The 23,906-nt window shown below is 34.8% G+C and overlaps 1 protein-coding gene across 2 annotated transcripts; it reads right to left on the bottom strand.

Moving 5' to 3' along the window:
• Window positions 1–7,138: 7,138 nt before the first annotated feature.
• On the bottom strand, window positions 7,139–13,143 carry LOC126689466 (UDP-glycosyltransferase 87A2-like). Of its 2 annotated transcripts, XM_050384676.1 has the most exons (3): window positions 13,010–13,143; window positions 10,863–11,470; window positions 7,139–8,218 (listed from the first exon to the last, which is right to left on the bottom strand). In XM_050384676.1, the coding sequence occupies exons 2-3, from the start codon at window positions 11,353–11,355 to the stop codon at window positions 7,314–7,316; spliced, it is 1,398 nt and encodes a 465-aa protein (XP_050240633.1). In that variant the 5' UTR covers window positions 11,356–11,470; window positions 13,010–13,143; the 3' UTR covers window positions 7,139–7,313. The 2 variants fall into 2 exon arrangements, with proteins under 2 accessions (XP_050240633.1, XP_050240639.1); XM_050384682.1 differs by lacking the exon at window positions 13,010–13,143 and having other exon boundaries at window positions 10,863–11,535.
• Between the last annotated feature and the right edge of the window lie 10,763 nt (window positions 13,144–23,906).

The following is a 23,906-nucleotide window of genomic DNA, read 5'->3' as shown; positions in this document are numbered from 1 at the left end:
GGGGCCCAGCCCATGGAAAAATCCCTCCTCGGCCATGGAAAAATCCTCCTCGGATGGATATATCCAAGGGTAAAAGAGGTAACAGACCACCGGTGGCGAGACTTCAGATCGTTCTACAGGGCAGGGAGAGCACGAAAGTAGAGAAAGACAACGGATAGAATGGAAGCGTCTAAGGGAAGGTTGCCTTTATTGCATTCAGTGCCTTGTGCTTGACACAGCCATATTTCTCTGTCCTTACAACCACTCCCAACAACTGGAGGTAGGGGCTGGTGGGACAAGTACCTACCCACCCTAGGGACCCCAGTCAAGAGGAGAAAAACGACTATAAAAAGGGGAGTAAAGAGAAACAAAAGGGGGGGAGGGGAACCCCCAACACACGAGAAGCACCAGGAAAACTCCTCGGATTCTGCCGAGGGCTAATTCTTTCTGTTAAACTTGGCCCATGGGGAATACCTTGATGGTCGTCATTCACACACCAAAGCCCAGCTCTTTGGCCCACTCTCTACAAATTCATTGTATTGGGCTCACTGGTCTAAGGTTCCATGCATCTTGGACCTGGCCTGAAAAAACGTGGCCCTACATATATGCATAATTATTTTATAATTTTATTAGGTGTTTGTGTATCTTATTATACATGATTTGATATGATACACAATACAGAAAAATCAAAAATCGATTCACGATATGACAACTATGCTTGACTTGTTAAGTTGTTCTAATCATTATTATCGTATGAGGAAGTTGTAATTAAGCCCATAAATTGGTTGTTTTTCATATTCTTGTGCATCGTGGTTTTGTTGCTACTTGCTGGTACACTATGACAAACTTGGCAAGGATGGACTTTTAAGCCATAAGGAGGTCACTAGACTGTTTATTCCAGATTTGTTTGAATGTCTCCCTTCTTTGGATGCATGGAGAGACCAATGGCTTGCTCATAAGAAGGCTGTTGCAGAGAGAGAGCGCCAACTTTCTATTTAGCTCAACGTTGGGCAATCATGTCTATTCTTGCCTAGGTCTTTTGGATTTGTTGCTTTCTTCTTGCTAATATAATGCTGTGTTGTTGTCAGAGGTCTAGTGAGAAGAAAGATGGGCTGAAAGCTAACTCTTGTTGTGCATGGTCTCATTTTATTTGATATATCTTTTCTTCTTATGTTAGTCATCAGTACATTTAGATATGGAAAAGGATTTCTCAAAAGATGTCAAAAGACAAGACAAATTAGAGAAAAAGAAAGAGTTCACATCCTTTGGACAAGCAGAAGATTCTAACAAAAAGGAGAAAAATGGAAATCGCATGAAAGGGATTACTACAGCTGAAGAAAATGGTGATTGGATGAGAAAGATAATGGATAGAAGAATGCAAACTTAGAGATACTTGATCAACAGGATAAATCAGTTGCTCCACTATGGAATTTGTAAGAAAAAAAGGTGGTAAAAAAGGTTCCAACAAGAAAAACTGTTTAGAATGAAGGTGCTGAAGATAAACCAAAGGATAATTCAGATCCAAGCAGTGCTGCAGTTGTGGAAGAAACCAGTGTAGATACAACTATGAAGAAAAAAAAAATTAAAGAGGATAGCTAAAAAAAAGTCTCTGGTTGGGGTTAATTAAAGTACAAACTATACTCAAGTCAAATGTACTAACTCACCTCTTAGTCCACTTGCCCTTCTTTTAGTGCTCTTGTGCACTACTTTCCTCCTAGTACACCACAATCAATAATTATTAAAAAAAAAAAAAAAGAAAAAAAAAGAAAAAGAAAGAAATTGATGAGAAACATTCAAAGTGTTATTGGAACAAAAACAAACCATTTTGGATAGTTTAATTAAATATTAATCAACTAAAGACACAAAACAAAGAAAAATTGAAAATGGAAGAGCAAAAAACAAAGAACAAAAATAAAACATAAAAGGCCAAAACCAAACATACAACCTTCCATTAGAATCACATACATTTATTGAAAAATTAAAAGTATTTTTTTTGAAAGCAAAATAACTCAATAATTATGTTAAAGCTGTACCTCTAGTCTTCATTCACATGTTATGTAAGTTTTATTCATTAAAAAAGAAAAAGAAAAAAGCATAGGAAGGTATTCTACAAATGATATTACTAGTTCAATTGTAAATCTAATACAAGTTGAACCAAAATTGTGAGACCATTAAATTGAACAATGTTTTTGTATTTATAATCCCCAATTACCACACCAAATTTAAAGGAAACATAGCCATGTCTTACATAATCTACAAACTATTACCTTCTTCACATTGTCATACTTAAAAAAAATTAAATTAAATCAATTATGAGATTGAGATTATTAATGATAATAAATTTCTGCAATAAACAAAAACCTCATCACTATTTGAGGACTAAGGACCTAGGGTTTGTGTTTGAGAGAGAGAGAGAGAGATTACCAATTGGAGATGATGACAAACCAGCAAGGTGATGACTTCCTACGATGGTGGCTGCATGAGTGGCTGTGAGGGTCATGAGGGGTGAGGTGAGAGAAGAAAGAGAGACTTATATTTTTTTGATAAAATCAGAGAGAGTGATATTTGGTAAAGTTAGAGGTTGGGAGTATTGAAATTTCGTCAAACTCTACAGTGACGAAAATGTTTCGTCAACTAATGTCATTTTTCGTCACCATAAATTTCTTTTTTGCGCTCAACATTTTAGTCTAGTGCTTGGTTTATTTGGACTTATTGGTGATGAATTTAGCTTTTCATCACCAATGATACTAATCTTTTTAATATATATATATTTGGTGACGGATTTAGTGTTTCGTCGCCTATTGTCCCTATTTAGTGACGAAAATATTCGTCACCCTAGAGCTCCCTTTTTGTGACGAAATATTTCGTTGCCATACTCCCCTGCCACATTTTGCGCTCAAAAATAATATTGGTGCAAGAATTTTTTGAGACATATGGTGACAAAATTTCATTTCATCACTAATTTGATTCCTTTTTCCATGTTAGGTGACGAAATATAAATTTCGTCACTGAATGTTCATATTTGGTGACGAAATAAATTTTCCTCACTGGATTTTGTCACCATAGGCCTTCTTTGTTGTAGTGTTTTTGGAACTAAGAAAGACGCTAATGGGGATAAAATAAAGGTAATTCAGGCAGTGCATGAAACTAAAAACACAGAGTGGCAAGTAGCAGATGCTGAAAATCTGGTTAGTGAGGTCAAAAGATCTGAAAAGAAAATAGTTCCCAAGACCGACTCCAAAACAATTGCCACTAAGAAGCAAGGTGATGGCAATTCAATAAACACTTAGATAAAGGCTGACAAGGATGACTCTAGAAGCAAATCAAATAAAGATTTGAAAGAAAAGAGAGAGCCTGAAGAACCACCTCGACACCCTAGATTGATTCTACAAACCAAATGGGGCAAGGAATCCAAAGTAGGTTTTTGCACCCATCCTACATATATAGCATTGGATTTTACTAATGTGTGCCCTTAAGGCACACAATAATATACCATTTTTGGAAAAAGTTTAATCGGGAATTGAAAAAGTTTTGACAACTTTTTCAATTCCCGATAAATTTTTTCCAAAAACGGATTTGTTAATGTACGCCCTTAGGGCATACATTAATCGGACCCTATAGCATTATATACTTTTACTAAAGAATAGAATTCAAACTTTAAAAAATAAAAATAATTGAAACTTCTCTACCTGTATCAAGCCAAATTTCCAGCTTGTACTGTGCTTTAGGTCCCATTGCGGTCATTGTGTCATTTGTTAAAGGCTCAAAGGTTTTTTTTTTTTTTTTTTTTGGTGTTAAGGAAAGGCTCAAAGTTAGTATTTGCTTTGGTATTTTTCAACGGTACCCATCTTTGTTGCTTTATTTATTTATTTATTATATATGCAAATCAAAAATCACTCCCACACATTAGCTTCCTTAAAACCTAAGTTCTTTTCAATCACCAGCAGACTACTCCATGGAGTGACAGCTTTTTTTCTGTTTGTTTCTTTCACCCTTTGTGATTTTATTCAGTTTTTCCTTTTAATTTTCAAACTTTATCTTCCACCATAGTTACTGGAGATCTTTCATTATTATTTAAATGTTTATCTTGGCTAGACTTTCTACATGGCTTGATGGCACTAAAGGAACTGAAGGTGTCAATTTTTTTTTTTTTTTTGAAGAAGAGTGACACTATGACAGGAAGAGAGAGACATAGGATCCGTTTGGGAATAATTTATTTAACTAAAGTTGAAAACTTTTTTGCTAAAAAGTGTAGAAAAAAAGTTTAAAAAAATAAGCTGAATAGTACAATGAGACATATGAATAGTATCAAAAAATGTAGTGGAACACATGAATGGTAGTAAAAATAAGCTAAAATTGCAAATAAGCTGAAAAATTCAGCCCATCCCAAACAAAACGCATAGAGTTAATTAATTAATTTGCCACAACATTAATGCTATGAAGGCACTATTTCTAGGTTGATGACATCACGTGCACGTGTGTCTAATGTTCCGTTTGTTTTGAAGTAAAATATTATTTAAAATTTTTTTCTCATTTTCAAGTGTTGGTTTGCAGGTAAAATATAGTCAAACTTGTAAAATATTTTTCTTTGCCCGTAAAATCATTTATAAAAAGTTGTAAAATGTTTACCTTTGAAAATTTGGTAAAACATTTTTCAAAAGCACACAGTGGCTTCCCCTCTCCCATCTAGTTGCAAGGTTATCGATCTAGTGGCCGAAGACATCACTCTAGTGATTTGGTTGTCGGAGACTTCATTCTGGCGATTGGTGCCAATGGTTTAGTGTTTAAAGACTCAACTTTGGCGACTAGTGCTAATAGTCTAGTGGTAGGAGACTGTTAGGAAATCCTATAGGTATATAGATAATAATTGTTGTAATGTTACATTTAGTTAGTTAGTTGGTTAGTTAGTTACAATTCCAAGTATGTGAATCACATTTAATGCATGTTGGAATTATTTATGTGCATGAAGAGGAATAATAGGACCATTAGGATAAGACCACGTGGGCCAATAGAATAGTTTTATGATTCTATAAATACCTACTTGTAAGTTGTAATCACATTTTCATCATTGAAGAATAAACCAATTGCTTAATGCATTAGTGCATCTCTTTCTTTCTCTATGGAAAGTGACTACCTTGAATTAAGTTAATTTTCCCACCATTCCCATACACTCTCCTACAATTCCTATCAATTCCCGTTAGGAACCACTAGGTTCCTAATAGAGACATCTCATCAGTAATCGGTGTTGGTGGTTTCAATGGCTAGACACACCATTGGCGACCTGAGTTAGCGGTTCGATGGCCAGAGACACTGTATCGCAACTGGTGTCAGAGGTTCGGTAACCAAAATCATCGTTTTGTTGAATGGTGTTGTCGGTCTAATCACTAAAGATATCACTCTAATGGTAATCGTCAGCAGTCTAGTTGTCAAAGCCACCACTCTGACGCCAGTTCCAGCATTCTGGTCACTGAAGCCACTTCTGGCTACCGATACCAACGGTCCGATCATCAAACCTCTGGCACCAACAGCTTTGGTGCTAAGCCATCAGTTTTAGTGGTTTGTTTGAGAAATTTTACTTGTCATACCAAACATCTAAAAATGTTTTACATGTAAAATTTTATGTTTGAAAATATTTTACTTCAAAACAAACGGTGCATAAGTAAAACATCGTTTTACTATCAATTCCTATAATATCTCGTTAGGAACCACTACGTTCCTAACAGAGACATCTCATTAGTAATCGGTGTTGGTGGTTTCAATGGTTAGACACACCACTGGCAACCAGAGTTAGCAGTTCGGTGGTCAGAGACACTGTATCACAACTGATGTCGGAGGTTCGGTAACCGAAAACATCGTTTTATTGACTGGTGTTGGCGATCTGATCACCGAAGATATCGCTCTAATGGTAATTGTCGGCAGTCCAGTTGTCGGAGCCACCACTCTGACTGCCAGTTCCAGCATTCCGGTCACCGAAGCCACTTCTAGCTACTGGTATTAACAGTTCGGTCATCAAACCTCCAGCACTAATGGCTTTGATGCTGAGCAATCGGTTTTAGTGGTTTGCTTGAGAAATTTTACTTGTTATACCAAACATTTGAAAATGTTTTACATGTAAAATTTTACTTTTGAAAATATTTTACTTCAAAACAAACGGAGTATAAATATTTGTGGTTAAAGGAAATTTTGTTATAATGTGGGGAGTGATGAAACATCAACATATGGGATGACCCTGAATTCTTGAATTAGAAGATTTAAGACCTTGACCAAAAGAAAAATATTCAACAAATTTTACACGACAACTGGAGTAAAATTTGTTGAAGATTTTTCTTTTGAAATTCTGTGGTTTATCCAAACAAAAAAAAAAAACAAAAAAACAAATTTTGCTCTAGTGGGTGACTGAAGTAGTTTATATCTATGGTCTATTCCAAGACAAGGTTGATCAAATATACTAAGCAGTAAGTACAAATTGTTCTTTATCTGTCAAAAAAGCATATCATCTTGATCAACAAATGGGATTTACCACCAAAACCCTCTTCGACAGAAGGACTTCACTTAACTTTGGAACGTTAAAATCCATGAAAGCCTAAAGCTATTTGTGGAAGCTAACTTGGGACGTACTGCCAGCAAAGACGGGCTACTACAGAGATATAGGTACAAAAGCAATGATGCTTGCTTTGTCAATGCCAAGCCAAAACTAACCCTTTATCACCACAACTTTGCACGTTGCCCTGTTATAGAAATTGTGTGGGCAAACTCTAGACGGCCTTTAAGAATAAATAGATGTTGGGATGACTTGTGAAATGGCTAAAACAGAGAAAATAAGTCCAAACACCCCCTCAAGTTCAATAAGTGTTATGAAATTGGGAGAAAAGCCCAAAATTCTAATACCCAAGGAGTGGAGGCTAGTGGGGCATCACAAGCAGAGGCAGGGCTCGGGGGCAGGATAGCCATGGCCCCCTTAGCATTTTAATTTTTCCTTTAGAACCTAGAATTTTTTTTTTTTTAATTATAAAAAATATATATTCACTCTCCCCCTTGAAATTTTAGAATTTGCATTCAAAATTTAAAATTGGCCGCTGAAAATTTTAAAGCTAATCCAGCAAAAGTAAAACACAACAAAATTAAATTGGTATAAAAATAAAAAAATAAAAAATAAAAAAAAAACTCAAAGAAATAACCCAATAAAAATAAATAATATTCCACATGTTCAACAAGCAAAAACTTTCATAAAAAATTAATCCAAATATTCAAACGGGCATTAATGAACATAAATTAAGAACAATTGTTCAATGACCACAACTCGTCTAGTCACTGACAACAAATAACGAAACTTCTTAATGGTTATTGCCTTGTAAAAAGTCATTAACAAATGCATCCAAGTAAGAATGAGATGATCCACCTTCAGTAATCGCTTGATGACAAATGTCTTTTAGTTCTCCTGCTCTTTTCCTAGCCTTTTTTACTTCAAAGCTTTCAAGATCCATAAATCTTTTTACGAGTTGTAATATATCTTCTTTTGCCACCAAAATTTCATTTCCCAATTCTGACCTCTTCACCCTCCACCCAATCTTCCAATCTTCCACAATTTGCCTACTATTAGGAACTTGATCCAAAAATAAGGGGAAAGTAAGCATAGGAATGCCTGCATAAACAGCTTCTTGAGTGGAATTCCAACCACAATGGGACCAAAACCCCCCTAGAGAAGGATGGCACAAGACTTTCAATTGGTCACACCAAGGCAATACCAAGCCTTTATCACCACAACTTTCTTTTAGCCAAGAAGCTTCTCCACGAGCCACCCACAAGAACCGAACACCACTAATACGAAGTGCAGTTGCAAACTCATCCATTTGGGTGTTCGAGACCACAAAAAAACTTCCCAATGAAATATACAAGACAGAGCCTGCAGACTGAAGATCCAACCATTTTAAATAGTCAGGTCTGTTGTCACCAGTTGTAGTTGTAGAGGAACTATGTTCAACTTCAAATTCCAAGTAACGTATGGCAGGGCCAATAGGGTACACAGGGAAAGGGAATATTGCTTTCAAAGAGTCGAAGGCATGAGGTTCAAGCTCATAAACAGAATTAATTAGAAGATATTGTGCTTTGGACCCCTTTGAAATGCATTCCAGGACCATTTCCATTCCCCGTGGGTCATTTTCATGAAACACAGTTCGTAGGTCTTCTACATGTGTTGAAGGAATTCCTGGTATGTCGCCCACATGCTCGTCTCCGTGATCTATCACACCAAATTAAGCAAATATGCACCAATCGCAATTCAATTGTTTGCATTTCATATATAGGTTAGCTTAGTGAAAAAACAAAGAGTGGTTAGTTAGGAAAGCATGAAATTAGATTGAGAGTTGCTCCCATGAATATATATATATATATATATATATATATATATATTTACTATATTCAAATTTACCAATGTTTGAAGTGTTGGTGAAAACAATTTGACAACTCAATAGAGGGTTCCAACAAGCTTATATACTATTAGTCCAGTAGGGAACCGTGATTCATGATAGTTATACATTCATGGCTTTATTTTACCAACAAATGAAATTCCAAGGATACAAATTTTTAGTACTTCTATTTTCACATTGTTTTTTATATATATATACTCTTACATGCATATATTTTCTTACTTTAACATGCATATATAGAACCGCATTCAACCCACCTTCAATTATTGGGGCATTTGTTACTAAATTAAATTGTGAGAGAATTCTATAGCACACAACACAGATGAATTAAAATTGTGGTTGATATGTATAGACATAGAGTTTATTTTGTTTTGCTTATTTTATTTTATTTTATTTTTTCCTCGTACTATTACCATCGATATTTGTTACATGTAGCAGACCATGAGGCTATCAAATTATGTGTCTGGGAACAAATTTGACACTCCAGAAAAAATAACACAAAAGGAGAAGAAGAAAAAGATAGACAAGATCTAATGTCCTTCTAACATTAGCAATAATTCAATCAGGCTGTGTAGATCTGTTCTACAGTTGAGCATCAGTATCTGGAGACTGGAGTTGTAAAACTCCAGATATGTTAAAATCTAGCATCAAACCCCATAAAAGATGCATTACCCAGACTTGCAATTCTAAAAAAATTTACGAATTTGCTACAGTACCATCCTAAATTTATGATGGTACTGTAGCAATGTTTTAAACCTAAATAATATATTTAATTTCCTAAAATATATGCATTTTTCTCTCTCTTCAATCTCTCATCTCTCTCTCTTCCTTCAAAGCCACCATGGCTGGACCACCATCACCAAGCCAAGCCGAACTCGTTGCTCTATCTCTGTCGCCACCACCACTCACGATGGTGGCTTACTTGTTCTCTCCAACCCCTAAACTCTCTCTCCTCTCTTCAAAGCCACCATGGCCGGACCCACCATCACCAAGCCAGGCCGGACTCATTGCTTTCTCTGTCGCCACCACCACTCACGGTGGTGGCTTGCTTGTCTTCTCCAACCCCTAAACTGTCTCTCTTCTCTTCAAAGCCACCATGGCTAGACCCACCATCAATAAGCTACCATGGTTGGACTTGTTGCTCTCTCCTCCAACCAATCACTCGTGTGGCCATGGATAGCTCCATTTTCATATTTAGATTTGGTGGGTTTGTGTTGGTTTTATGGATTTATGGTTTGATTTGTGTTTATGTGTTTGGTTTGATCTTATTTCTATTGATACGAGTTTATGGGTTTGATCTGATTTATATTGATGTGGGTGGCCGATTTCTGTTGATGTGGGTTGCTGGTGGTGTTATGGGTGGTGTAGCAGTGGTGGGGTTGTGGGTTTGGCTGAGGTGATGCTGCGAAAGTGATTTAAAAGTTTTGGGTTTGGGTGGTGCATGGTTATGTAGTTGATGATGGTGGTGCAACAGTGGTGTTGTTGATGATGGTGGTGGCATGATGTGTTGTTGATGATGGTGGTGGGTTGTGTTGTTGATAATGGTGGTGGTAGGTTGTGTTGTCAGCAATGGTGGGGTGGTTGGGTTTGGACGGTGGTTGTGTTGGGCTTTGGGTTTGTTGACGGTGGAGAGAGAGAGAGAGAAATTAACGAGTGAGAGAAATGGTTTTGGAATATATATTTTATTGCGTAAATATATTAATTTAATGTGTTATATTGAAAAACAAAAGTAGAGATATTAGATATATTGTCAAATGAAATTGTATAATAAATAAAGGAACTTCTGATACGATATATTTTTTCGTAATTTATAATTTAATAGAGTTCACATTACATTCTTTTTGAAGTAGTCATAAGTTATCCATACGATATCATTATTATACATGAGTACTAAATGAATATTCTTAAGGATCAAAATTGGATCTTTGATGCAATCATTGTTTATCACTATAAAGTAGGTCAAATATTCCATCAATTACAGTAGTTGCCGCAACCTCTATCATAAATTGTTGAAGTTATCAACTATATGCAGTGAATTATTACTTTTATATGAATTTATATTTTTCCTTTTTTCACTATTTACGATCTATTATATATTTATATTGCCGGATGCTAAAAAATAAAAAAGCGATGAAATCTTTGGAGTAATAAAAGTGGAAAGACCCATTTAATGCTGTTACTTATTTCAAGAAAACTGATCATAACATGGTTACTAGTGTGTTTTTAACCATTGGATGTAATAAAAATTAATGCCTAAAAAATGTGCAATTTTGCAAAGTTAAATGTAACTTGGAACTCCCACACACACACGTGTGTATATATATATATATATATAATTATAAGTATTTATTTATTTTTGAAGCCATGATATGGCTTTTCTCCCAAAACAAGTTCAATAATATGTAGTCAATAATTGAAGGAAAACAAATTTATTACTAGTAGTAGCAGTGTGCTAACCTATAAAGTGAAGCGGCAAATGTTCAGGTTGAGCTTGTGTGAAAACATGATAATGATGAAGCGCTGAGAAAAAAGATGCAGACATGGTCCAAAGCGAGGCCAGTGGAATATTCCTTAGAGTTCTGAAGCCGAATGGCCACTGCAGCTCAAAGTCAGCTATGATTCTATCCACCGGCGGCTGAAGCTGATCGAGGAGCTGCTCAAAGGGAGCTTCCATCTTGGTCTTGATCACTTCGTAGAAGCCACAAAAGTCAACGGCTTTTGCACGCTCGATGACTGTAGGGATAGAGGCGAAGCGGATCTTATCTGGTTTGGGCTCGGAGCCGATGCAGTGTAGCCACTCTTCAGTGACAACGAAGGTGATGAGAAGGTTGTGTTTTCTTGAAGATAATAACTTGCACAAGCTCATCATGGCGTTGATGTGGCCTTGTAATGGGAAAGGCATCGCCACCACGTGGTGTACGGAGGTTGGTTCAGCACCGGTGGGATCCATACTGAATGGATGTATTTTTGATGAATCTGGTTTAATCTTTCACTTGAGATTGAAGAAGAAGAAGTCAAGGAGTTGACATGATGCTGGTATTAACTTCATTTATATTTACAGCAGCCTATATGACAAAATTCATTTTTAGAAAGGTATATGACGAAATTCTCGTTGAACATGTATGAGTCTGTGACGTATTGACATTAAATAATACTTTATACTTATATATTATTTCTATAACTTTTTCTCCTCTACTCCTCTACTACTATGTTAAAATATTTAATTTCTAGTGAAAAAAGAGGAGAATAGAAAATAGTGGGAGAATGAAAAAGTAAGATAATAAAAAAAGAGATGTTACGTCTACAATATTTTTACAACAAATCACAGGTAGTTAGTTGTTATTGGTTCAAATTTGAAACTAACATTAAGATTACTTTTTTGCCCCAACAATAACAACCAGTAATAACCTGCCACCTAGAATTTGTTGTAAAAATGTTGTAGACATATAATTTCTCTAATAGAAAAGATTTTATTTTTTCTCCTATTTGTTTTGTTGGGAATGAAAAAATGGAGGGATGGAAAAAATAGGTTTGAATAAATTTATTCATATACCATTGTTAAAAAAATGTGCCCAATTAAAATAAAAAAGTGACAAATAACCACAAAAAAGAACAATCACTCAAATTTATTATAAAAAAAAAAAATCATATCCCCAAAAAAAAAAAGAAAAAAGGTCTAGTTAAAAAAAAAAACACCTATCATGCTCGGGCCCTAAAAAATCAAAAGAAAAAAAAAAACGAAAAAAAGAAAAGAAAAGGCTGCCAAAGAAAAAAAAAAAAAAAAAGAGGCACGCCCAGGCCTAAAATGTAAAAAAATAAAAAAGACAATGTTGCTGCCCAGAAGAAGAAAAAAGACAGGCTTGAAAAAAAAGAAAAAAAGGAAAAAAAAAAAAGCCAAAGGCAACGTTACTGAGAAGAAGAAAAAAATAAAGACAACTTGAAGAAGCCCATGTGCACATACACATGGGCATTTTTGTTAATTAAGAAAAAATTCATTCTTACTCAGTTTTCTCTCTATTTTGGAGAGAAAACATTTTTGTGAGCTCAGGAAAAAAATATCTGGCCCTACTATTTGTTTTCATTTCTTCCCAAAACACACTCCAAAAAAGTTTTATCTCCTATTCTCTCCAAATTTTTCCATTTATCCTATTTCACCTCCAAACAAAATAACAAATACACCCTTACACTGTGTTTGGTTGGGGTGAAAATAGGGAGGATGGAAAACAGATGAAGGAAAATAGGGTGGAAAACAATGTTTTCTACTGTTATGGCAAAAGAAGGAAAATGCTGAGAATGGAAAACCCCAGAGAAAATTTTCTCTTTTGGGCCCACAATTTTCATCCTCCCAAATCGGGAGGAAAATTGTTGAGAGAAAAGTGCTCTTACAACACTTTTACAGAAATTCCCTCATAGCTACAAACACAACAATCTTTCTCTCAAACATCTCTAAACTCAAGCATAATCAAGCATAATTAGATTATCAGATTACAAACTCAAAATAACAATTTTAAAATTAATTAAATCATAACAATAAAAGTAAAAATAATAAAATAATAATAATAAAATAAAAAAAGACAAAAGACAGAAGATAAAAGTCATCTGACCCATCTGGACTGTGTTGGGGGATGAAAATGAGCGACGGCTCTGGCTGGGCCAATTGCTTTGGGACGAAGATGACCCATCTGGACTGCGTTGGGGACAACTCTTCTGGAATCAAGTAAAAAAAAAAAAAAAAAACAAAGAGAGAATGAGAGTGCTGGAACTTTCTTGAGACTTGAATGAGGGAGAAAAAGAAAAAGAAGGGGGTGGGGATAGAGATAGGAACGTGTGTGGAGGAGATAGCGTTGAAAAAAAAAAATCCTATTTGAGAAATGTTACTACAATATTTTTACAATAAATTTTAAGTAATAAATTGTTATTAGTTAATATTGGTGAGTAAAAAAATAATTTTAGTAGTGTGTTCAAATTAAAACTAGTAACAACTTTCTACATAAATTTTGTTGTGAAAGTATTGCGAAAAATGTTGTGGACATAACACTTCTCATTAAAAATATAATTGATGGTAAATTTTATATTATTTAATGAGTACAAATAAATCTATTTCTTACCTATTATGTAACAAGGGTATAATAGTCAATTTATATAAACTACATTTTCTATCCTCTCCTTTTTCTTTCTAACCAAACAAAAGAGTTTTCCACCCTCTCATTTTTCCACCCCTCCAACCAAACACACATGAGGAAAAACCAATCTTTTATATCCTCTCACTTTTCCACCCTCTCATTAATTTTCCATCCTCCCACTTTTCCACTCCTCCATCCAAACAGACCCTTAGGTTTCTCATATAAAAAATAAAAAAAAAACAAAAAAAAAACCCTTAGTATTCTCAAAAAAAAAAAAAAGTATATAGTAATAGAATTGAAAAAATGAGTTACATGTTTGAATTCTCTAAAGCATTCTTAATAGTTAGCTAACATTATTTCAAAAAAAATAAATAAGTGAGGATATAAAAGTCATTTAAAAATTCTGTGTAAAATTAAAATACAAAATTGGCCTCATTTTCCTAATATTTACCTTACCTTGTAAACACAAACTTCCCACCACTGAAACACGTGTTCTTCCATTTGAATTCAAATTTCTTGTTTTTCTTCTTTTTCTTTTTCTTGTTTTTTTTTTTTTTTTTTTTTTTTTCAACTTCAATTCAAGCTTTAATTGCTTTTAACTTCTTATTCTTATCTTACCTTCTTCTCTTTTTTTCCCCATTTAAATAAAACTTTAAAAATGCTTATGATTCTTTCTTATTACTTATAAAAATAAAAATAAAAACAAAAAGAATTCTCTCTTATTCAAACTTCCTCTACTTCCCCATGTTCCACTTTTCATCAATCCATTAAACTTTTCTATCAAAATTTTTCTAGTACTTTGTTTGGACCAAAAACTCTCTATAAAGACAATAACATCCTTTCACATTGTTGTTTGAATATATATATATATATATATATATATATATATATGTTTCAACTGAAAGAACTATAAAGTGACCTTGATAGACCTAAGACCGGTGCTAATTTAGGATTTACCAAACGAAAGCATTGAAAAGCTTTTAAGCACACGCATATTGCGTATGATGAGGCCTATATGACAAAATTCTCCTTGCACATGTATGACATTAATTTATATATATTATTTAGTTTTAGAATAAAATTGAAGTAAACTTTTGGCAAAAATGCACATGAAGAAATTAATTTATATACTAACCTATTTGCACGCACTATGTACATGCTTAGAGGTTTTTTTTTTTTGGTTTAACGTTAAAACTTTCCCGTCATCCCAATTTGAAGCTTATGCATTTATCCAATGATATTTGTATATTTTTCCAGTCACCAATATAGCTAGGGATGTAACGATACCTAGCACCAAAAAAATGAAAAACGAAACAGTATTGAAATCATTAGTTTGTGTGTATGTGTGCGGTGCTAGGAATCATCACACTCTTAGTTATATTAGTGATTAGGAAATGCATAAATACCATGGGACAAACATATAAATGTCGAATTTGGATAAATGGAAAGTTTTGACATTAAACCAAAAAAAGAAAAGTCTCTCAGCACGCACTATTTTATCATCCATTTTCTACATTGATTCTAATTTTTTTTTTTGGTAACATAAAAAAATGGTTAGGAGGAGGTGACTAGTGTAGCTTGTTGGTGTCGGTGCGTGTGTCGAAAACACTTTGCCTTATGTTGTTTGTCCCAAATTAGTTAGAGATGAACCATCTTATGTGTTTATAAGCCATTGTTCTACTTAAGTGATAACTTAAAATAATGAGCTAGGTGTTGGACTTAGGCTTTATATTTTTCCCTTTCTTTCTTTCTAGCACAATCTTGGATCTGCCCATTAGGTATTTAATGAGCTGCATGTTGGATATGCACAATGACCATTGGAGGTCTAGTCCATTAGATAGCCCACCAGTCCTTTTATTTTGCGTCTCAACTCCTTTGTTCTTTTCTTTTCTCCCACTGAAATTTCAACTTCTATTTTGGTTTAAGGAAAAAGAAATAAGGTTCTTCTTTGTTCTTCTTGATTATGTGTGCGTCCAAACTTGACAAAATTGCTATAGTCTAATTCTGGGGGGTTGTTTAATTAAGAGAATCATTTGCATCGAGTTCTATTCCATGTGGTATGAATCAACCTTTAAGGATAATGCTATTTACGTGATTCTATATTATTTAACAATTTTTAAACCTTATTAGCCCATTTATTTTAATCCTATGCAACAAGTTATATTTTAAGACATAGACTCAACCAATCACCAAAATTCATTTTAATTAATTTTTATTAATCCTGTGTGATTAGCTTCACCCAATCAAATGCATGCTAATTGTTAAGACTTGATCTTGTGATATCTTTCAATATGACCGTTTGATTGAGTTGAATGTATCGTTGTCATCATTGAAACCTTAAGATCATTTTTATGGGATGTGATTAATAAAGTAGTGACTAAATTACAATCATGCTTTTGAATATGTCAAATAATTATTTTCCATCTTCTAAGATTAAATTATGGGTGAGAAATGGGGTGTCTAATATATATATATATATATATATATACTAGTCTCATCACACGCGCTTCGCGCGTGCAATGAGACTTTTTTTTTTTGTTTAGTGTCATAATTTTTGGTATATGCATTGCTATTGAAGTTTCAAGAATAATTGGAAATATAAAAAATATAAATAAAAACTACATTAAATCATGGTTCAAATTTTTAATCAAATCAAAATTTAATATATAAGAAAACGTTTAATGTCTTTAATTAGTTTCAAAATTAATTTGCTAGTTCTATAAAACTAAAAAAATACATAGAATAAGGCATAAAAGTATTTATATCAAGGCATAAATTTTTCAATTTCCCCATTCTTGCAACCTTAACACATAATAAGGCAGCACATAAACCTTTTGTGCGCGCCAAGGATGAAGCCTATGTGCCAAACCTCACTTAGGCTCACAACTTATTTATGAAGTGGGCTTAGGATTTCCTACTTTGGGTTATTCACAAAGACCCAGCTTAAATGTCTCTCCCTCTAAACTGTTTTACTCTCTCTATCCTACAACTATACTAGCTTAACGTTTTCCCTTTTTCTATATTCTCATTACTCTCGTGGCTAGTGGTATAGGAGGTCCAATGTTATTATTGCTAAGTGGGTGTTTAGCTGGGAGTGGGGTGTGGTGAAAGTGGCATTAGAACTGGTTCCTTACTTCAGAAGATATTCCCGGCAGTGTTAATTCCTAAGGCAATACCGGGCATCTATGAGTCCACCTTCCCGGGAGATTTGTCCTTCTCGGTTGAGCTAGAGTTGACCGACAGGAAATTACACTTGCAGCTCATGTCATGATGGTATCATTGCAGTTTTTGAGTTTTAGAAGGGTATCAAGGTTAATTGGGGCTAAGGGTGCGAGCCTAATAGAACACACAAGTGCACTCAAGATCCTGAGGTCCAAGGCTCAATGCCCAACAAGATTAAAGCCTCGTATACATGGCACCAATACATCGGATCATACGAACATAGGAGTCCTGGGGGGAACCGTGCCCCATACACCTTTATTAAAACTATTGATGGTATCTATCTTTCATCTCCAACAAAAAATAAATAAATAAATAAATAAATATTGATGGTAAAAAGATACCTAAATTTAAAGAAAATTGAAAGACATAGAATATAAGTTGGACATTGAAAAACATACACTTTTCATTTAATTTCAATTAGATAAAGGGAGTAATCAAATCAATGTACAAACTCGATTCCTCAATTTTAGCAATCCTAACAACCAAAACTGATGGTAATGAAAGATTTGCAAGATTAGTTAAAATGAATGGTTAGAAAAAATAAAATATTCTTTAGATGCTCATAAAGTTGATGAATTATATGAAGGGGCCTTTAAAAAAATACACATAATTAAAAAAATTTGTTCTTCTAAAAAAAAAAAAAAATTGTTAACAAAATAGTTGGCGATAGAGGAACTTTTCAAGCCAAGTCGTGCTGCAACTTTTAAAGTGTGGGGGCCAGTTAGCCAGAAGGTACTATTAAAACTGTACGAATTGGGCCTATGGCCCAATTCGAGGATATTTACTAGTCCGAAGATGATCAAATATGGTTATTATGGGAATGGTAGAAGAAGAAGAAATAAGGATTGTATATGATAGTTCAAAATATGCCCGAGGAGAAAAGTCATATTGGAAATGGAGATCCGAGGTCAATAGGAATGTCCTATCATCCTGAACATCCTTCAAGGTTGCATCATGGTTAGAAGTCAGACATTGGACAAGAGAGGAGTAGAGGGAGGCAACAAATATCTATAAAAGCTGCTACCTCCACATTAAATGCATCCTAGCTAACTCTCTGGCCGTATTAATATGAAGGTGAAACCTGAACAGTGGTGAAGCAGCCTTATAGCTGCTAGTTGAAGGTTCTGGGAAGTGTTGGATGGGACAAGAAGGAGTTCTTAGAACCTAACCTACACATGTGTGGTGGGGATGATACCAAAATTACAGTATATAGCATGGAAAGGTGGCCTAAAGAAAAGGAGATCGGAAAACCAAGAAATCTTTGTAATAATCCTTTGAACTCTTGTAACCTTGATCATCAACTTGACATTATAACATAGCCCTTTGGACTGTGCCGATGACAAATTTTCTTACCTTACTTGTGTTTGATTCTCTTAAATAAACAACTGTTATTGTCTTTTTTACCGAATAGAACTAGTTCTTTCACCCACGCTCTACAAATTCATTATTTAGGCTCGTTGGGCTAAAACTCAATCTTATATTGGGTCCAATCCAAATTCAGTCCTTACATAAAGATTGCTTCTTTTTCTATCTTGTGTGTGTTCTAATTACTAGAGAATTTTATCTTTTATAGTAGTAAATGGTGGCTTGGCTTTTGATATATAACTGGTTTGTGTTGAATACATGGGTGAGTTAGTGGGAGAGTAGTCCAATTTTGTAGGCATGTATTTTACTGGGTTCCAATTTTGTCTCTACTTAGATAAATGAAAAAGAACAGTGGATAATTGGATATTATTTTACCTACATGGGATAATCTCATTAAAAATAAAAATAAAAATAAAAAAAATACATGGAATGATGGGATAAGAATAAGGGATTTAAAAAAAAAAAAAAAAAAAAAAAAAAAAAAAAAAAACTCTAAGTCATTCTTAAAATCTAAGTTAACGTGGTTTTTTATTCCAAAAAAAAAAAAATTAACATGGTTTTTTTCTTAAGAAGATGAGAAAAATAAAATGTGAGATTAGAATTTAGAAGAAAGGAAACCGAAAAAAAGAAAAAGAGAGAAACTTTTAAGTCGTGATAAAGGGGAAAAAAAGGAGAAGGAAAAAAAAACATTGGGTTTAGTGGTCCTATTTTGTAGCAAAAAAAAAAAATTGTGCTTTTATTTTATATATATTTAGAATCTAATTTATACATGTATAAAGCAATTTAAAAATTAATAGGAAAGTAACCTTGTGGGTGCAACACGCATGGTTTGGGGGACTACGTAGCGCCCTTATATGGAAGCACTGATCTTACTACCAAAGTATGGGTTTGGAGTTTAGGTTCGATTTTGGAAAGGTATTAGACATTTAAACCGCCTGACTCGTGGGTCGGCTTCCACTCATTATATCTTACGTCTTAATCTTATTAAAAGCACATTCAACATTGCATCTTAAACACACACACTAGCATACATCTAAGCATACAATATGACATTTCATCCCAAACCCTAACATACATCTATCATGGAAAACATATGAAACCTAGCACACATCTACCATACATATCTATATGTTTTTAGACCCCTTAAACACAAACAGATTAACCTTGTTATTTAGCCAAGTGATTAACTTAGGTAAATTATGCAGATTTAGGTTAACACAGATAAATCATATCATTGAAACAGTGTAGAAAATAAATAACACAACGATATGATAACCTAGGAAAACCAAACCGGTAAAAAAAACTGGGGAGGATTTAATCTAGCTATTCTCAAGGTAAAATGGATCCACTATGAAAGAATTGAAGTTTACACAATAGCGACTTAGACCACTAACATCTTATTGCTTTCTCGAGTAGGAAACTTACTACCACGACCACATGACAGCTCTGAGTCCACGGACTACTTCTTTCTTGGATTCACAGCAACCACAAATACTCCCACTTGTGTTTTCTTTGAGCTCTTTCTGCAGCAACTGAAATGATCACCAAGCTCTCGACATCAATTTTGAGATTGGAAACCCTAAGTATGTATGAAGGCAAACACCTCTAGATCTCTTAAGAGATTCATACACACAGCATAAACAACAACATAAAAACGTGGTTAGGGTTTTTCATTTTATACTTAAGGCAAAACATAAAACCCTACACATCAAACAGGATTGGGCTAAGTTAGAAAATTCTGCAGAAAAACAATCTGCACGAGCTTCAATCTATCGAGCCATGCAGATTTACATAACAAATCCTGCAGTACACTTGATTCCAACTTTACACATAAGCATACTTTGAGCAAGTCTAAATCAAGACTAAACGTTTTAATCATAGTTTGCCAACATTACAAAATGAAGTTCTAATACATTTAAACCTAAAGTCTTAGAACCCAACAATATCAACCATCACAAATCCTAGCATGTTCCTATCAAATGCATCTCATCTCATATGGCATCCTATCATGGTCAAGGTAGAACATAGGCATGGCAACAAGCAAGCATACATCATATCCAAGTAGCAAACAAATCATGGCAGAAAGGTAGGCATGGCAACAAAGTATTAATCATCAAATATATCCCAAACTTCTAGACATGGAAACAAGCATCAAACAAACATATTCATCCTCAAAATGCATGTTCATATCAATACATGACTTACCTCATTGCATCACAGCACTTATGACATTAATGCATGATCATATTAATCCATGTTCATGGCATCAAAGTAAAAAAAGAAAAAGAAAATCCTAATCTAGAACGTTAAAGGAAAATCCAAAATTAGGGTTTTTGGGCATGAGTATGTGTGCGCATACAAAACGGCACCTAGATGATGTGAGATTCATTCCAAACCTTAGTCTTTAATGCTAAAAACTTGCCTTTCATAGGTTTTTGAAACCTTAGCTGCGTGCATAGGTTCGTGCCTGCGTACATATGCATCATACCTGCGTACATTAGCCTAGGGTTTCCTTGGCCTTTTATTTTTCAAAAATAAATTTATTTGCTCATAAAGAGTCATATTTTCCATTTTAACACATCTCAAGTCAATTCGTAATCTGATTGGGCCTTAAATCAACTTTGGACCTTAGAATTTCGGCATTATTAGGGAACGGAGGCCCGAGTTGTAAGGGGTACAAAATGTGGTATCTACAAACCTTATTTTGTAAGCAATGTTTAAGTGGGAATTAGAGTTGTATTTTTACTAGATTTTCCTTTAGTTTTGTCTCTACTTAAACATAGAGGTGTAGGGGTATTTTTGAACAAAAAAAAATGAGGATCCCAAACAAAGGAAGCCCCTTAAATAGTAGTGTGTGTATGTGTATTGTAACCCCGAAATGGTATGCCAAAATAGGATGCTAACAATATATTCATTTACAATAGACAAACCGAAACGAGTCCCAAAACGGTATTCAAATTATTGGTTTGAAATATCTAGAAAGTACTAGACATATATATTGTGATCACAAAATCAAACATGCATTAGTTTGTTAAGAATTATTAGTTCCACACCTCCCTCCCTCCTTTTTTCTAGGCGAAAATATCATTTTGGTCATTACATTTTTGGGTTATAGTCAATTTGGTCCATATATTTTGGTTGCAATCAATTTAGTCCCTGTTATTTTCAACTTGCAATCAATTTGGTCCCTTTCATCAACTCACTAATGGAAAATGTTTACGTGTTAAAAGGGGTGCACTATTGGCACACTTAAGACTTATATGGCTACTTAAATTAAAAATAAAAATTTATTAAAATTAAAAAATGCCACGTCAACTAAAAAAAAAAAACCATAAAATCAATTTGTTCTTTCTCTCTTTCCACTATCTCTTTCTATTCTGTTTTCTTCTTCACTGTGGGGTTTTTTGCCAATTTTGATGGTCAAGACATGCAGCTGCCTCCACTTCGTCAATTACAAGTTAGGTCAATAAATATTTGTGAATACGCATTATCTCTTCAACCACGAGAGTCCATTGATTTCACACTTCTTGAACCAAATTTGAAATTAAATCCCAAACATTCATAGATTAACATTTGCTTGCTAGGAAAAATTGGTTTTTTCATTTAGTACATATTCATTGTATTCATCTCTCTTGGTCTCTTCAATATACTCTTAGGGTATGTTTGTTTGGAGGGATTTTAGGGAGGATGGAAAATTTAGGAGAGAAAAGTAGAGAGAGAAATTTTAGTGGGTGTTTTCTCCCCAAGTCCACCAAAATGTTTTCTTCCAAAAATGGGGAGAAAGCTAAGGGGGAGAGTCTGATTTCCTTGATTAACGAAAATGTCCATGTGCACTTGCACATGAGTTTCATCCAGTTGCCTTTTTTTTTTAAGCTATGGAACCCCTAACCCAATGTGCGTTGTGGGCTTTAATGCCAGGCTCCCAATTTACTTATATAATGTGAGTAAAGAGTTTCCTACAATGGGAGAACCCCCTAAGGCGAATCCAACGGCCCAAGTGAAAGAGTTTCTGGCCCAACTCGTATTCCTCTACTCTATGTATATCCCCCAAGAAGGCTCAAGATTAGAAGTGAATTTCTCCTCTTTAGTTGATTCTCACAGTTTTCTCTCATGTGTCTTTCTCACCCTAATTTTTCCAACCCCCTTTCTCACTCCTTCAGCCCCTATTTATAGACTTCCGTTAGTGGGATTGTTAGGATAAAGGGGGAAGCTTTTTATGTTGATAGGGCCCTTTTGGGATATATTCCTAACTAGATGGGGCCCACTTGCACCCGCTGTCAACTGGTTCTCGGCAGACGATTTCCCCCAAGGCATTATCATTATCGACCAGTCTGGTCCTCAATCTATAATTGAATTCTAGACTGGGTTGGGCCTATATATCATGCCCGTACTTTTTTGTTTTAATTAGGCATAATTTTTTTATAGAGGATAATGAGTAAATTTGTACGAATTCATTTTTTCCATCGCTTCACTTTTCCATTCCCAACCAAACAAAAAAGAGAGAAATTAAAATTTTTTTCTATCCTCTCACAATTTTCTATCCTCTCACTTTTCCACCTCTCCAATTAAACGGACCTTAGAATTTGTAAACACAAAAAAGTGGAGTGGCCTCTTTATTGGTAATTGTTTTGGGCCTAAAGAACTAACACATATTTTTTTGAAAACAAAACTATCATTCATGTATTCATTAAAATTGAATCCTGGTACATAGCTTCCAAGGCAGTCGGAGGTGCATCCTCCATCCAATACATATCCTCATCTAAATTTCTAACATGTCTTGCTAGCACATAAGCTACCCTATTGCCACCCCTTTTAATACAATTAGTGGAAACCCTCCTTAACCCACAGAGAAGACATTGAATATCAGCAATCACATTTCCAAGCATAGACAAGTTCAGAGTTGATGAAGAAACTACTCTCATGACGTTAACATTATCTTCTTCAACACTAGCTCCGAAAAGCCCGCATCAACAGCAAATTCCAAGGCTTTCCTGCAAGCTATTGTCTCAGCCTCCTCACTACAGGTTACCGATAGCCCTTTGGCAGACAATGCATCCATCACTTCTCCTTGTTCATTTCAAACCACAACACCGAATCTAGAACTATTACTCTCCTTAAAGATAGCAGCATCAAAGTTCAGTTTAAAGAGTGATTGAGGGGGCAGATGCCACACATTCCCCTTAGATTGCCTCAGTGGGATAGATAGGTGCTCTTATGCCTGCTTAAACTCCTCAAAATACTCCGCAGCACGTTTGTTTAGCCACCCAGGATCCTGGAGCATCCCTCCATGCAACACGCTATTTCTTTGATTCCAAATAATCCAAGCATGCACCAAGAACAATTCCACATTCTCTAGGTCCAGTCTATCCATTAGGTAGTCAAAAAGCTGTAACATGTCTTGTTGGCCGAGAGGGCATTTCTGTAATTTAATCCGACTCCCAGCCCACACATCCTGAGTTGCAAGGTAGTCCTAGAATGCATGTATCTCGGTCTCAGGAAATTGAGTACAGATCGGGTAGGCATTATCACCAGTAATTTTTCTTTTTACTAAGTTAACCTGTGTTGGCAGAATCCCATGGCATACTCCAACCGAAAACTTTAATCTTATTTGGAACTTTCAACTTCCACAAAGCTTTCCATACCTTCTGTACATCACTTCCCCTAGAACTCTCTACCCAATTCTCATGCTTTAGGACTTGTCTTGCCACATGATAACCGGATTTAATAGAGTATCCTCCATTCCTACTGTGTAGCCAGACTATGGAATCAACAACCTATCTTCGGCTTAAGG

This window comes from Quercus robur, chromosome 1 (genome assembly GCF_932294415.1).
Source record: "Quercus robur chromosome 1, dhQueRobu3.1, whole genome shotgun sequence".
Taxonomy (NCBI): Eukaryota; Viridiplantae; Streptophyta; class Magnoliopsida; order Fagales; family Fagaceae; genus Quercus; species Quercus robur.
This window is presented reverse-complemented; position numbering and strand designations above follow the sequence as displayed.